Source organism: Culex quinquefasciatus, chromosome 1 (genome assembly GCF_015732765.1).
Source record: "Culex quinquefasciatus strain JHB chromosome 1, VPISU_Cqui_1.0_pri_paternal, whole genome shotgun sequence".
Lineage (NCBI taxonomy): Eukaryota > Metazoa > Arthropoda > Insecta > Diptera > Culicidae > Culex > Culex quinquefasciatus.
In genome coordinates, this window is record NC_051861.1 from 49,432,287 (window position 1) to 49,449,338 (window position 17,052).

Consider the following 17,052-nt stretch of genomic DNA (forward strand, 5'->3'; position numbering starts at 1 on the left):
TGTAAAAAAGTCCTAGGAAGCGATTGGAGAGAGTTTCATCCTGGGTGCACCACGGGAAACCGATATGTGGCTGGATTTTCCCTGGAACTTGTATTCCGAGAATTTTACAAAATATCCCCTATGGCAAATTGTGTGACGTGTTCGTGCTATTTTGACACACCCGCCATTTCAACGTCCCGAGAAAATGCGTTTAAATGTTTGACCTTAAATGAACAAAAAATAAAGCACGCAATAAAAAGTTCTTCATTTACATGCACGGATAGAAATCCTGTAAGAAAATCTGATAACTCTGTCTGCCCAATTTGTCAACATTGAAATGTTTCCAAAATTGTCAAATTGTTTTTCGATTTCATTGTAAATATTTTCAAAATCGACAACATTGTACCTAAGATCGAAAAAAATGTTGACGATGTTGGAAACATTTCAATGTTAACAAATTCGACACCACGGAGTAACCGGATTTGCTTGCAGGATTTCTATCCGTGTGCACTAGGGTGGTCCAAATTCGGGATATCTTGGGGCTACCCCCTGAAATCAAAGATTGATCCATCGTTAGGCTGAATTCTGTATAAGGCATTTGATAGTTATTGCGATTTCCATAGGTAAAAACCGAAACAGTTGCTTTTCTCCATACATTTTGACGATTTTTCCTAAACAAACTTCAAGCGATTAGAGGGAGGGGTTCTCGTGGTCAGAATGAGCTCAAATTTGAAATTCAGCCCAGCGATGGGTCAATCTTTGATTTCAGAGGGTAGCCCCGAGTAAACCCAGATTTGGACCACTTTGGTGTGCACGGTGGTCCAAATCTGGGCATACTCGGGGCTACCCTCTGAAATCAAAGATTGACCCATCGCTGGGCTGGGTGAATCTATGACATTTCCCCGAAACACACATTCCCGAAGAGACATTTCCCCGAATGCCACATCTCCAAAAAGACACTTTCCCGAAATGTCATTTACCCGAAAATCATTTCCCCGAACGATCCATTTCCCCGAACGGCTACATCCCCGAATGGCGACTTCCCCTAAAAACCATTTTCCCGAATGGCCACTTCCCCTAATTTTCCACATCCCTGAAAATCATTTTCCCGAATGACCATAATCCCGAACGGCCATTTCCCCGAACGCCACTTCCCGAACCCGGTCAGGCGGGTATGGCCGTTGCCCAGAACCGCGCGCGGTTCTGGACAACGGCCATACCCGCCTGACCGGGTTCGGGGAAGTAGCGATCAATAAAGTATCATGTCCACAATAGAGCTTTATGACGTTTCGCGTACGCACACTAGTGCACCATTTGATTTTGCTGGCAGACAACATTTAACCTCACTTATTTTTTGTGTACGTACACGCAATACAAACGAACGTTGATTACTCTATTGAACGTTCAAAAAATTCCGAGCTTCACTTGAATTTTGAATATTCAAATTGATGTAAGTGCGACAACTGGCCAAAGGGATTTCAGGTCAGAACGTGTTTGACACACGTTCAGGCCCGACTACCGCAAAAATTTGTAATTTTTATTCGGGACCTTGGCAACCAAAATCATCTGTCGAGCTTAAGTATAGCCCCTAAACTACTTTAAAGTGATTTAGTAATTTTAAATCTAAAATGGCGGCGATGAAATATTCAAAAAATGCTTTTTGTAATTCAATAATCAACTATTTAGATTTGATTAAAAGTGTTGGTCACAGAACTCGGATTGGACGTAAAAAAATAAAAAAAAAATTGTTCAAAGCCTTCATCCAGCCAAAATTGATAAAGACAAATCAGTTCAGTTAAACAAAATCTAGAACAAACTGAATCCTGCGCATCGAGTCGTCGCATGAAGCTATCGTTGCTGTTCTATCCTTACCACGTAGATACCGTTTTGGAAAATTGTCCTTTGCTGAAAATGGCCGCTACAAAAAAAATCTTTTTTTATGGAACGTGGATGATCTCAATACCCCGCACTCTTGAAGTGTCCGCGTGGTTTATTAATGGCCTTCTACGGTAATTTGTTTTTTTTTAATCTTACAAAACACGTAGGAGAATTAAATATTAACGTCATACTTTTATAAAAAAAATCCCTAAATAACAATTTAGTTTATATGTAGGATATTTTGGTGAAGTGACCATTCGGGTATATGTAAATTCGGGAAAACGGCAGTTCGGTAAAATGGCCATTCAGGTAAATGACATTCGGGGATATGGAATTTTCGGGAAAATGATTTTCGGGGATGTGGAATTTTCGGGAAAATGATTTTCGGGGATGTGGAATTTTCGGGGAAGTGGCACTTTCGGGGAAATGATTTTCGGGGATGTGGAATTTTCGGGGAAATGATTTTCGGGGATATGGGATTCGGGAAAGTGGGATTCGGGGATAAGGGATAAACACGCTGGATAAATGTACGACTTGTGCAGAAAAAATCCTGTTTTTGCACCTTGTTGCATAATCTATCATTTCAGAATTAAATTATATTTCGGTAAAAAAAACTATTGATAAAATAACCCCACTGTTCAGTAAAACACGCTTTCTTCCTCTTCCGTGCACTGTTCCCCGTTTATGACAGCCAGTCCTTTGAAGATCGCGGGAAGCATTATCAAATTTCAGCCAAAGTTTAAACGCTGCACGAGATTTCAATCAACCGGTGCGGTAAACCACAGCGCACTACAACAGCAATTTAATGACACACTTTGAGCTCCCCAACTGTGCCGCAGATTTATTCCAATCTTTGGCCTCTTTACTGAAGGGACCGGGCTGGGTGGGGTTGGCTTCGTGTCCAACTGTTGCATATTGATTATGCAGATGAAGGAGCAATTCTTTTTCGCGTCACCCCTCTCAGGATGGATAAACATCAGTTCGCGTCCCGTGTGATGGATTATGGTGAAATTTGGCTCGCGATTCATTCAGTACACCTTTTTATCCTGCTCTCTATCTCTCTCTTTCTCAACCAGCAGTAATCATCCGCATTTTTTAATCCCAATCTTGACACGAGAGCTCTTGATCGCAGCTGAAATGTGCAATTTTGCATCTTCTTAACAATAAGAAAGACCGACCGCGGAGATCTTTGTTGGTTTTTCGAAGAAAAGAAAACATTGATTTCGTTGTTTATCCATTTGTATGTTATTATCTGATGTCATTTTTGTTTGGATTGTGTTCACAAATATGCGAGTTGATCTCCTGGGGAGTTTCAGTTTATTTTTTGTGAAATATGGAAGTGGGGGATCAACAAACAATTGGCCATCGTATATTTTGGAACTTTATTGGAGTGCAGAAATGTTTCACTATTCATATGATAATGAGTACGATTCATTATTTTTTTCAGTTTATCTAGGAATAATATCATTCTGATTTGCTTTTAATAAAATGATTCTTATATATGTTGTCATTTTCGATGCAAAATAAAAATGAGTTCACAACGAAACAGTCATTTTTTTTTAATCAGCACAAAAGATCTTTATAAAATACATAATTCTGAATACAGTCATCTGAAGCGGATCGGGCCACATTATGCGAATTGAGGCAGCTGTTCTAGTCTTGTGACTGCACTGCACAATATTTGGATGTATTTGATTGGGTTTGGATAGCATAGACACAGAACAACAAAAATAGTGCATCGTTTCTAAAATTTCAAGCTTTTAAGAGGCAGTATTTGTAAATATTGCTCGGTTTGTTCTAGAGGTCGTATCGAGGTGCTCCGATTTGGATGAAACTTTCAGCGTTTGTTTGTCTATACATGAGATGAACTCATGCCAAATATGAGCCCTCTACGACAAAGGGAAGTGGGGTAAAACGGGCTTTGAAGTTTGAGGTCAAAAAAAACCATAAAAAATCCTAAAATTGCTCGCATTTCCGTAAAACTTCATCAATTCCAACTCTTTTAGATGCATTCAAAAGGTCTTTTGGAGTACTTCAAAATGTGCCATAGACATCCAGGATTGGTTCGACTTTTTCTCTTAGCTTTTGCAAATTACTGTCAAAAATAGATTTTTTTAAAACCTTAATATCTTTTTGCAACAGCCTCCTACACCCATACTCCCACAGGTCAAAAGATAGGTAATTTCATGGACTATAAGCCTACGGTATTAACTTTTTGGCCAATCGCAGTTTTTCTCATAGTTTTTTGATTTTTCTAGAACAATCATTTTACAACGTTAGTTTTTGCCCTGTAGGCCAAGAAGACTGCATTTTTTGGTCTCAATTTTGCCATATTCGGAATCCTCGGACAATTTCACGTATGTTAGAAGTATTGGGGTTGAAAATTTGATTTAAAAAATAATTAAATAAAACATATTTGAAAAAAGAAATAGATCTTATTTACCCTGTTATCAATACGTCAAATGCTATATCAAGTAGGCGAAAACCTGTTTTACCCTTAACCCAACAAATTGTTAAAAAAAATTTAATTCATACTAAATGGCAATTTTTCCAATCAAATTTACAACTCCAATACTTCTAACTTACGTGAAATTGTCCGAGGATTCCGAATATGGCAAAATTGAGACCAAAAAATACAGTCTTTTTGGCCTACAGGGCAAAAACTAACGTTGTAAAATGATTGTTCTAGAAAAATCAAAAAACTATGAGAAAAACAGCAATTGGCCAAAAAGTTAATACCGTAGGCTTATAGTCCATATAATCACATATCTTTTGACCTTTGGGAGTATTGGAGGCTGTTGCAAAAAGATATTAAGGTTTTAAAAAAATCCATTTTTGACAGTAATTTGCAAAAGCTAAGAAAAAAAGTCGAACCAATCCTGGATGTCTATGGCACATTTTGAAGTGCTTCAAAAGACCTTTCGAATGCATCTAAGAGAGTTGGAATTGATGAAGTTTTACGGAAATGCGAGCAATTTTAATTTTTTTTTGTTTTTTTGACCTCAAACTTCAAAGCCCGTTTTACCCCACTTCCCTTTGTCGTAGAGGGCTCATATTTGGCATGAGTTCATCTCATGTATAGACAAACAAACGCTAAAAGTTTCATCCAAATCGAGGCACCTCGATACGACCTGTTACACATTGGTGAAAAACTCGCTCTTAAGTGTTTTATAAATTTCTGTTCCTCTTCAGACTGCAGTCCCGATTCACCCCAATTGACGGTACATGCTTTGTTTAATTCATCTAAATGTATTTATTTGTTTTTAATTTAGAATATGGGCAGTGTAGGTCAATGTCAAATTTACACTCGGGCCAAATTGATGAGAGTAAGTTGTCGGGACCCGTGGTGTAGGGGCAAGCGTGCTTGCCTCTCACCCAGTCGGCCTGGGTTCGATCCCAGAAGGCCCGGTGGCAAATTTCGAGACGAGATTTGTCTGATCACATCTTCCGTCGGACAGGGAAGTAAATGTTGGCCCCGGTCTAATCTAGAGGTTAGGTCGATAGCTCAGTCCAGGTGTCGTCTCCCTGGGTCCTGTCTCGGTGGAGTCGCTGGTAGGCAGTTGGACTCACAATCCAAAGGCAGGGAAGGGAAATAGAACCCTAACTTGAAGTAAGGTAACTTTGATAAGCACTGCACTTTGAAAAAATCGAGTGCGGTGCTAATGTTAATATGAAAATTTGGTGTCTAAATTCATTCATTTTTTAAAATGTTGTAAAAACGGAATCCACGATGTGAAATTATTGGAAAAGACAATACTTGAAACCTGGTTCTGTTTCCACCTTTTTAATATTGTTTTTCACCATCAAAAGGTAATTTCCTAGTTTGCGTAATTTAGATACTTTACTTGCAGAAATCTCAATTCGAATGTAAATATTGCTTTATATTTTCAGTAAAAAAAAAGCAAAAAAATCACTTTGAAACGGTTTGGAGAAGCTAGGGGAAACAGATATTTTTTTAACTTTTTTTAACTCGCGTGAAGACAAAATTCTCATTCACCTTTGTCAACATTACAGATTCTTCATCACGCATCAATTTTTACACTGGAACCTATGTTGCATTCTTATTTATTGGTTTAGAATAAATATTCTTTAAAAATCAGTGGAAAAATAAACACCTTCAACCTAGGTGCTTAAAATAAGCACCGAAAAAACTGGATGTATGTGACAACTAAAACACAGTACCTTGTTTTTTTTTACAAATCTGGGTGGCTATGTAAGTTTGTCATTTTATGAAGCAAGGTTTACAATTTTGAAGTATTAATTTCTTCTTTCAGAAGAAAAAAAAAACATTTTATTGGAAATATGCCAGATTCTCACGCAAAAAATGCAAGATTTTATCTACTGAAAGAATACCCCACAATTATCAAAGGAAATATCAATAATTTCATGCCACAAGAGATAAACACGACCCACTTTACTGGCTGGTCACTGGCCATTCGATTGCATAATGGAATCGCCTCCACCGTTGACAAAGGACACACCATTCATGGGCAATATTTAACTGTGGAAAAGGATAAGAAAACCGCTCTCCATCAATCGAGGAAATCTCGTCGAGCTAAAAGCTGGTTCCTGTGAGTGTCAGGATATTTCCACTTGTATGCGGTTGACTTGGGAAAAAGCACTCGTCTTGGTACGGAGGATGCTGGATTTGTTTGCGTACAAGAAACGATATGCCATTATGGCATTCCGAAGATATTTGCACTGATGAGCTTCGGAAAAGGGTTGGAGGTTGGCTGGTGACCCAAATCTTTCCGTATTTTCCCGATCATGGACTTGTCACTGTGGGAAGGTTCCGATCCGGAATACAATCAGAAAACCACTTGGTGTGAATTTGTGGTTCATGGAGTTGCATTAATGATGTTTTCAGTGGTTATCAATTCAGTGGTAAAATTCCAAGTAATCGTATCCGATCTGAGAACCCCTGGTCTGAACATTTTCCACAGAAGAAAGTGAAAAATAATCCATCCAGGAATGCAATCGTCATGTGTTTGCGTAAGGGTGCAGTCAGTTATGGAATTGACAGGAAAGCAAATCCTGTCAGCTTCATAACATTTATCATCCAGCCTTCCACCGGATACTTCGAGAAGAGTGAAAATGTGCAATTTGAGGTTATGCATCATGAATCTCAGCATAGTATTCAACAGCTATGATTGGCACTTTTCCAAGAAATTCCACACCTGAAATGTTCAGTAAGGCACTCTCAAAATTAATTTACCCCGAAACTATTTACCTCTCCTCTCGCCCGGATGACCACAATTCTCATTACAACCGGGGATAGAATGACTCTCCTCCGAGCAGATAAGGCCTACGACCTCGGAGTTGGTGTGTTGCCGGGCGGCCGAAAAGAACGCAGTTGGTAGCATTTCCTAACTAATTATAATTTCCGCTCACTCGGAAAGTGCTATCCCGTGGTGAATTTTCATTAGACGCTGACAATGCCGAGATGCTATTGTCCTGGTGTCCGTTTGTGTCCGGAATTACCAAGTCCATGTCCATGACGCGGGCAGCTTCTTGACATCGTCGTCACCCACTGGACCAGAGGAGCATTTGTCCAACAGGGTCCAGTGCTTTAAAATGAAAATTGTTGGCTGTTGACTCCCATGTGACTTTTGGACTATGTTTTTTGCACAAGCTGTTGAGGCAACTTTGTTTTTTTGTCCAGGAGAAAATTCCAGTGAAATTCAATACATATTCATTAGGATGTGTAATTAAATTTTGCTGTCCCGTTTGTCACGGGGAAATGCGAAGGGAAGATCTACGTGCAAGATGGTGGAAACGCTACGTGTCGAACAGAATTTGGAAGTCAAACATCGAATGTTAGGTAATCAAGCCGAACTTTTTAGCTGGTTCAAATCAACGTATGAGCGGTTATAATTCCTACAAATTCATGAAGATAGCTGATTTTAGTATTGTTTGATCTTTTCCCTTCTGGAATCGATTTCTTAGTAAAGGGAAGGTAGTGTATTGTCACAAACTGGACCTTATCAAGACACCTAAGGAAGACAACCTATGGAATGTTAACATTAACGTCAACATGTTAACATTAAGTTGATCAATAAACTGTCACTGAATCCGCTTTTTAAATCAACTAGCGTCATAGACTAAGCAAATCATGAAGGATTTGGATAGCTGTGCGAAGTAATCTACCGTATCGCTGGCTGCTTCCGGATAGTTGTAGCTCACGACTGATAGCGCGCTGGAGATTCAAACGATTTGATCGAAGGCTCCTGATCATTGGAACAGGGCTTTTGCCTACAGGCCTAAGCAGTTCTAAGTTTGCTCACCGATCAGTGAAAAATTATGACCACAAATGATGTTCAGAGAATGTTTCTCTTTTCACTATACCTCATCGCAGGTCATTAGATAAAACAAATGCGACGTTTAATTGCTGAAAGAGTGGCTATTTTAATTAAAACTGATTACAAACAATCCATCGTCGACGTTACAATCTTCCGGCTGCTACACGTTACATTTTGTTTCTTTCACCAATAGACGTCCAAATGTTTACTAAACTACGATCATTCACTTCGCGCCAAATTCCCAGACAATAAATATTCACCTCCTGCAGGAGAGTTCGAATGCACCGTTTTCTGCACCTTGGTGCAAACCAACACAAAAAAAAATCACAGAATAATAATTTATTACTGCAATCCTGTGCTGTAAAACGAATGTATATTTACAGTTGCACCGGCAGCTTGTTTACAGTCGCCACTTTACACGCACTGGAACGATCGCAGTTTGTGTATACCAATATTGGTCCACTTTTTGTTTGTTTGGCCAACATTCGGTTGCAACTCTTGCTGGGTGCAAGGTGATGGCGGATGCAGCTTCTTGAGAATAGCAAATAGCCCTCTCACTTTCATGGCCTAGCGTCTTGTGGAGCGGCGGACGAACCCTTGTGACGTCTTGCGAATCTGGAGTTTGTTTGGACGGCGCTATAAAAGCCAAACATAAATATACGATTTAATTGACTGCCTCAGCTCGGGATGAATTGACGCGTTTATATTGGGGGGGTTATTTATTTGTTTGACCCTTTAGCTTCACCTGTGCGTGAATGCTTGTTTGAGAAAATGTAAGGTTATTCTTGTCCCATAAATATAAAAGTCGTTTATGAGTTGTTCAAACTTTAAGTAATGGTAATTTTTGAGCATATTAGATAGTATTGCGATTAATTTCAACATCATATACAAAATAATGCAAATTTTAAGAAAAATACTTAAATTCTCATTCATCTCTTTCCAGGCAAAGCGGTCCCATTTGTGGAGCTGACGGTGGCCCACGCGAGTGTCCTGACGATCCTGGCGATATCCTTCGAGCGGTACTACGCCATCTGTGAGCCACTGAAGGCCGGCTACGTGTGCACCAAGACACGGGCGTTGCTGATCTGCCTGGCCGCGTGGACCGTGGCGGCCATCTTGACGAGGTAAGTTAGGGTAATGGAACGAATTTTGTAAGTTGACTAATACGAAAGATTTGTTTATTGTAAATTAACTTACGTTGCATGCCATAAATCACTGTTGAATTCTATTTATTAACAATGTTTACCCGTCTTGTTTGTGCTGGGTGTTTGGCTATTGTCTGCATGTAACTAACAAATTTTAAACTTCAAGCTTGTTGTGTGTTCATTTGGTGTATGTATTTCAAATTAATCCAATCTAATTTCTCATTGCAACATTTTCAACCGTTCACAAGAAAAATAAACTAAAAGCAAAGAAAATGAACTTTCCAAAAGCATCGTCGTGTCAACCGACATGAACATTTTAAATTTATTGCACCATTCTGCTCAGCGAACTTTCCACGAGGGAAATAATCACGTGGGAAAATGAAACTGCAGAGTGGAGTGATAAAACTATCATCAAGAATTGATAGATTGCTTTTCGTTAATCCAGCTCGGTTTGTTTAAGAAACTATCAGTATTTGGTCAGAGCACAGACACTCGGGGTGGGGATCTTTACTTGATTCAATCATCGTCTCTGCGCGATCCGAAAGGATTAGTAAAGTTTTTCATGAAGAGATTTTGTCTTCTTTCGTTCGAAGACAGAGATAACACTCGTGGCAAAGATGAGTGAAACATGAAATTTCTATGAATCCCTCCGGAACAATTTAGCAAATCCCTTTAAGTTTTTACAAAAAAATTGATTGAATCTTATAAAAATTTAGTAGTTTCTATTTCCATACATTGACTGAAATTCGCTAAGTTGTTACCACGAGTTGAGCAAAGATTTAACGAGCGTTATTGTCGCGCGAATTTTTCTTCGGCCATGATTACACAGGAAGCCAGCAAAGTTTCCGCCTAATTGAAGTCTTCTCACAAAAATGGCAATTTTTCTCTTTTATCTCGTGCGTGTCAGAGGCCGTTGAGGGCCTGTCGTCAACGAACTCTGTGCCTCATCCTCTTCACGTCCCATCAGTGCTACGAGAACTTCTCCGAACGTTGGGCGAGTTTTCACGCCTTTTTTTTGGTGCGAGGTCGTCGCCGGCAACAATGGCCAAAATTTGTCCCAATTTCAGTGAACCGTACCGGTGCGAGGTCACCCGACTGTTGCAGCCCTTTTCAGGAATGAAGAGGAAGCTGGGGTGGATTGGAGGCTCGCCCGACATCAAGAAGGAAAATTGCCCATCTCATTATGTTGCTTGGGGAGCAATTGAGCAACACTCTTAAGTATGTATATTCAAAGGCAATAATTTTCCAGCCGGTTTCCTCGGTGCAGACAGTTGCGCGGTGGGATTTCAGCGAGAATTCTGAGCAAACTTGAAGTACATGTCCATAATTCATATATCTATACCTCTCAGTCAAAACATATTTAAAATTAAATTTAATGCATAAAAGTGTTTCAAATTGTTTGCTGAAAATGAAAAACTAATCTATTATAAATAATAGCAAAGGCCTGATGAGATAAATTAATTCTTAGCTTTCGATAAGATGCTATATAAATACCAGATTCAAGGTATGCCAAATAATAATGAATTGGATTATAAAAGACTAAGATTGTGTGATTGTGTATCTTATTTCAAGATATATGTTAATTTTATAAATTCGAGCAATTGATTTCATATCAATCAATAAAATATATACAGCAATTCCCCACGAAAACAGCATGATTCGCAAAAAAAATTGTCCGATCGGGCTCAATATTTAGAAACATCTAACTATTTTTCCTTGAAGCCTATTTTATACCCTTTCGTTTGCGTCTAAGACAGCTGAAATTGGTTGAAATCGCAGGGAGTTATGCTAAAATCAACGAAAATGGCAACACGGCGTAGGACACCCTAATGGCCAAACCAAAAAATACCGGTCTGATTACTTCGGCCACTGAACAACCAGAAAATTTCTAAGCCCGAGACAGCTTTTTTTGCGAATCCTGCTGTTTTCGTGGAGAATTGCTGTATAATCAGAATATTTTCAAACTATAAAAACTTTTGAAAACACCGTGTCACACATTTCGAAGCCAACATTGTGACACAAACGGAAGCAAAATGATTGCTCATAAAGCGTCCATTATACGCCTCGCAGATAAATCGCGTGAATATTCGTCACGGCACTTTGATGCGATTTTTATTCGGCTTGTTTACTGCTCCCGAAGGACAACACTCGAAGGGCCTCTGTTTATCATGGTGTTGCCAAGTCACAACATTTTGACCGGATGGGTGAGCAATGATTCAAGACTGATGGTATTGCTTATTTTTCTGAAATCCTCTCCTGATTGATAGCATTGTCGACAAGTTTTGGGGTGTTACTTTATTTTTTTGCCAAGCATTCTATGGTAAAATAGCATGACACAATTTTTACAGAAAAAGCTCATCAAATGTCTGTCCAAATCACTTAGTGAACTCTAGATCAAAGAGGCCTCAACCACAACCATCAATCAAGAGCAAAGTGTTGACCCAATCTACGAAAAGGATCATTTTGTCATCAAAGAAATACTCAACCTTCAAGAAGGTGAATTATTGACCCAGTGAGTGATATCTACGTTTCACGCTCCTAAATCCTCCAACATGGAGAGCACTTATTATGTCCTTGATCAACATATTTTTCGCCGCAAAGTATATTAAATCCTGTCCCATCGTTCTTATCCTTAGATTTTTCAACCGTTAAGCTCCTGGTTGCCTGGGCTATCGAAATATTTATGTCCTTTTTCCACTTTAATTGTACAGTTGTGTACCACCGCAACCACAAAGCGCTTTGTTCGGAACTTTATGTCCACTTCAACCTTCCCGCGCGCATCTTCTTCCTCCGGAGGATTTTTTTTACTCCGAACAACAGAAGCAAGGAAAAATCTACCGCGGAATCAAAGTGTCATTTTTAATGTATTGATTCTCATCTAATTTTTCATAAATAATGATGCTCTTCCGTGCCTTCCAGACTGTGACTCTCAGCAGATTCCGACGAAGACACGAGGACGCACACTTTCACTGACCACCCACTTCTCCCACGGAAATGGGATAAACCTGAACATTGAATTGTGTGCCCTTTTCTTTTGCGTGCACCAATGGACTAGGAGGGGGTGGTCGGGGAGAATAAAACTGTTTGTGTAATCAGAGTAAGCAAACAAGACTTTTGCGCTGGTGCCGTCCAAACCATATCGGGTGGACACAAAGTGCTCCACGGGATATGTTCGGAACTTCGGAGCTTGGGACTTTTGGGGGGATGGACTGGACATCCAGCAGTCTCCTGTGTGTGGGAAGAAGCAGCATTTCTTTGATAGAGGATATACATCATTTAGTAGTGATTTCATGTAGTTGATTCAACAGCGATGTCCTTCGTAACGATGAAAAGAAAAAAAGAGAGTAGAATTTCACAACCATTTCTGAAAGTGAAGTTTTTCTGCTCTCAACACTATTAAATAGCATTAAAAATTTAACTACTTAGGTATCTCATGAACTGTTAGTACTCGTGGTTTAGCTCTATGGAATAACTTTTGTTTGATTGAAGTAAAAAGCTCTTGGTTCAATTTAGTTAAAAGAGTTAAACGTTGTTTTTTGACTCATAAATATATGATACGAATACACTGTTTTCACAAATAGTCCTTGAATGAGAAAACAACAAATATCAAGCTCATTTAAAAAAAATGGAGCAAAAAGTATCACAAATGCAGTATACATAACTAAAGTAATACTATCAGTGATAAGTTTTATGTATTTTTCGATTTGTAGTCTCGTAATTGCTGTTGAAAATGCTGCCAAAGCTGTAATTTTTTATGTAAATAATTTAAATATTTGCAAAATCATAAAAACCTAAGGTAATTTTTTCAAAGGACGTAACCTGGCTTGCAAACATCCAAGGTTACGTCCTACTGTAAAGTTACCTTAGAAATCAAATCTATCATCTCTTCTATTTCCTTTTTGCAGAGTTTAAATCATGATTATCTTGAAAAAATATATTCTTAGCAAGCTGTTGCTGCTATTAAGCACCATATGAGATTTAACTAGATTTTCAAAGACCAGGTGTGCCTACATGATTTTAACGATGCTATCACTTGAAAGCCTCGTAAAACCTCAACCAGAAGAAAATTTACCATTTCAATTTTCACTTCTGGATCTACCCCAGTATTTCCTTCCAATACTCTTACTTTGGAAAGCCTAAACTGGTACCTCCCCCCTTGTGAGCTCTTATCAATCCTCAAATAGCGCAATCTGGAACAATCCCTCCCTCTCCAACTCTCTCAGCAAGAAGTATAATTTATGGCCCTGTTACGCGTTCGGATTACCAGCCACAAAAATGATGCCAGTTAACGCCGTTGACAGCCCAACCAGCCTTGTTGAGGTTTTGTTGCCCCTCCATACGCACCAGGAAACGGAACAACTCACGCTTCCGGCCCCCCAGGGCAGCAGGTCTTTGACCTGGAAAGCATCTTGAAAGATTTTTTGCCCCTCTTCACATGATTCCCCGGATCGACAGGTCCACCGCCCTGATGGACATCGATTACGTTTTTCTGACATTGACCGCCCTGCCCCTTCTGGAATGCCGTTATTTATGGGCGATAAAAGTAAGCAGCTGTCTCCACCCATCAGAGAACATGACTTAGGCCTCCGACGCGTGGTCGCTCGATTCGGTTTGAGGGGATTTCCGGGGAACGTGATGATAGTGCAAAAAACTTGCAGGATCATAATTGGGCCCAAGGACCAAGCAGCGATTGAAGCTGGTGTGATACGGATGGGGTTTCTTTGTTAGAACTGCTCAGATACAAATCATTGACAGGATACAAAAATACTTTGCAATTATTTTAGTTATTTCATTAAAATAAAAATATGAATACTCTAATACAAAGGGGGTAATATCAAAATCACAACATCCATTTTATCAAATTGTAATCTTGAGAAAGGATTGCCAGATTTTCAAACTTTAAGATCAGTAGTCATCAGATTAGTGAGATCTGACTATGAAAAAGTACATGGATATGTCTTTAGAAGTTATAAATTGAGATAGGATTGCCAGATTTTAAAACATTAATAGTGGAAAGACTAATTAAATGGAATAAATCCAAGGAGGTGCTTGGTTTCTTCGAATGACTTCAGAGCATTTGTAACCAAAATTAGAGCTATTAATAACCGGCCGGAAATGAACTGGAATTTAACTCTGTCGATTGATATAGCATCGGGGAACCTGATACTAACAGCCCAAGACGTAAAATCATCAGTATCCCCCATTGACCTTTAACATTTTTAAATGTATTACCAAGTAAATGATGTAGATAATGATGGTATTTGAGTTGATTTTCAGCTACATATCTAACATCCGAATATATGTGAAAACGGGTTTTATTCATATTGACAGATTTATCTGAAATCCTGAAAACTTTTTAATTATTCTGATAGCAGTTAAAAAATCTATGTGTCTTCCTCACTCATAACCAACATAATCAACAATGGGTGACATAATGGATCCCAAATTTCATCTGATTTATTTTAGATCCGGATTAAATAATACAGCAAAGTGAGATCCTTATGGTGAAAATGAACGAATTGTCATTGGACTCTGTTTTCAAAAGGAAGCTATATCAATTACCGTAAAACGATAGGTTTGCAATTTTTCCGCAAAATAAAGAGTACAACTAAAATACGTACGGAATGGTTTAGAATCATACTGACCGTGGTAGAGAAGTGTTCAAAGTACATCAAAAAGAACTTTTCATAAAATTTTGAAAAGTTTAAAAAGTTAGTTTACCATAGTTAACAAAATGTTGATGAAAGTCATTATTTTAAGCTTCTCAAAGTGTCATAATTTTCTCAATGAACATGATTTTGAATCGGAAAGTGGAATGGATTTTCGGATTCTTTGGAAAATTTTCCACTAGGAGAAGGTTAAATAAGTTTGAAAATAACAAATAATATGTGTTTTTGAAAAATAATTTAAAAAAATCTCCAGATTTATAGGCATTTTCAGTAGAACAAATTTTATACAAAATGTGAAAACATGTGATTCGTGCTTTGAATTCAGTATAAAATGCAATATAAATCGATAATTTTATAAACAAAACTAGTTTTAACAAATTTCAGACAAAATTCCGACTTTTTAACAATTTTACTTAAAATTTATGTGTATTTTGTTAAAAAGCTTATAAACTTAGTTAACTAATCATAAACATTGATTTTTGTTTCTTAAAAACTATATCAGCTACTTTAGTGATGGTACATTTAACGTACAAATAAAGTTTGAACATCTTAAATATGATTTCAACAAGAAAAACTATGACTATCAAAGTCACCCCGGAATTTAAACTAAGAATTTTTAACGTAACTCTTTTTCTAAACACTATTGAAACAATTTTTTTTTCCAAAATAGTGCATGGACTTTGTGTGGCCTACCCCAGTACATGTTTTAAAAATAATAAGCTTGAGAAAAACCTTACCTGTTGGAAAATATTCCAAAAACAAATTGAAATCCTATCAAAGTCACCCCGGTTTACGGTACTTTTAAAACGTATTAAAAGACTTTTCCAGAAAAGTATGTGGTTCGAGATATAGGCAAAATCTGTAAAAATCACAAATGCGCACTAGGGTGGGGCTTTTTTGGTGCTACCCCCTGAAATCAAATATTGACCCATCACTAGGCTAAATTCCAAATTTGAACTCATTCTGCATTCTGACCACGGGAACCCCTCCCTCCAATCCACAGTGGTCCAGATCGCAAAATTAAGTGGAAAATGGATTTTCCGAAAAATGGTTAAGTTTTGGAGCTTTGGTGTCTTGAGAAGAGTTGTTGCATATGGAAAGGGGCAACTTTTGGTTTGGTTGAAAATTAGGGTGGTTCACGATTAGGGTGATTTTGGAAATCTAACTTTACAGGAATATTTTTGGGAATTTTTTCGTCTTCTAGAAAGTTGACGGGCTTGCCAATCCAAGCAACTTTGTCGAAGACACCAAAATTTTATCTCGTAATGTACGCCTTCTACGACAAAATATATAGAAAGCATCTGAGCAAACCTTCAAAAATCAGTTTTTTTAACGTGGCAATTCAGGGTTAAGTTTTAGAGAAAAGTGGTATTCGGAGCACTTTTAGAGCTCTAAAAAACAAACATTTTTATTATCTGACAAGTCAATTTGGACTTAAGGGTCAAAAGTTACAGCGATTTTAAGGTAAAAAAAAAGGTTTAAATGATAATTTTACATGGAGACCCAAAATATGACCAAAAATCGATTTTTCGACACTTTGGGTCAATTCTGAGGGCAGATTCAGATTCAGCGGGCAAAATTACATGGAAAAACATATATTTGGACAATTTTCGAAATTCGTTAGGGTGGTCCCATAAGGTTTTCCCTTGAAAATTAGACTTTTTCAAATGAAGATATCTCGAGTTTAAAGAAAAATACCTCTGAGATTTTTTCAGCGTTTGTAGTGCTAGATCTCTTCTTTCAAATGCAGCCTAGTGCTTAAAATTTGGCTTGCGCCTTTTCGAGATATTTAAGTTTAAAATTTGCATCTTTTTTACCTTAAAATCGCTGTAACTTTTGACCCTTAAGTCCAAATTGACTTGTCAGGTAATAAAAATGTTTGTTTTTTAGAGCTCTAAAAGTGCTCCGAATACCACTTTTCTCTAAAACTTAACCCTGAATTGCCACGTTAAAAAACTGATTTTTGAAGGTTTACTCAGATGCTTTCTATATATTTTGTCGTAGAAGGCGTAAATTACGAGATAAAATTTTGGTGTTTTCGACAAAGTTGCTTGGATTGGCAAGCCCGTCAACTTTCTAGAA

The 17,052-nt window shown here is 38.1% G+C and overlaps 1 protein-coding gene across 2 annotated transcripts in view; it reads left to right on the plus strand.

Moving 5' to 3' along the window:
- LOC6034927 (growth hormone secretagogue receptor type 1) overlaps positions 1–17,052 on the plus strand; it is a 51,609-nt gene that overhangs the window by 13,982 nt on the left and 20,575 nt on the right. For both annotated transcript variants that reach the window (XM_001845140.2, XM_038255371.1), the window contains exon 3: positions 9,100–9,280. In XM_001845140.2, the coding sequence (XP_001845192.2) occupies positions 9,100–9,280 (181 nt within the window). The remainder of the gene's footprint in view (positions 1–9,099; positions 9,281–17,052) is intronic.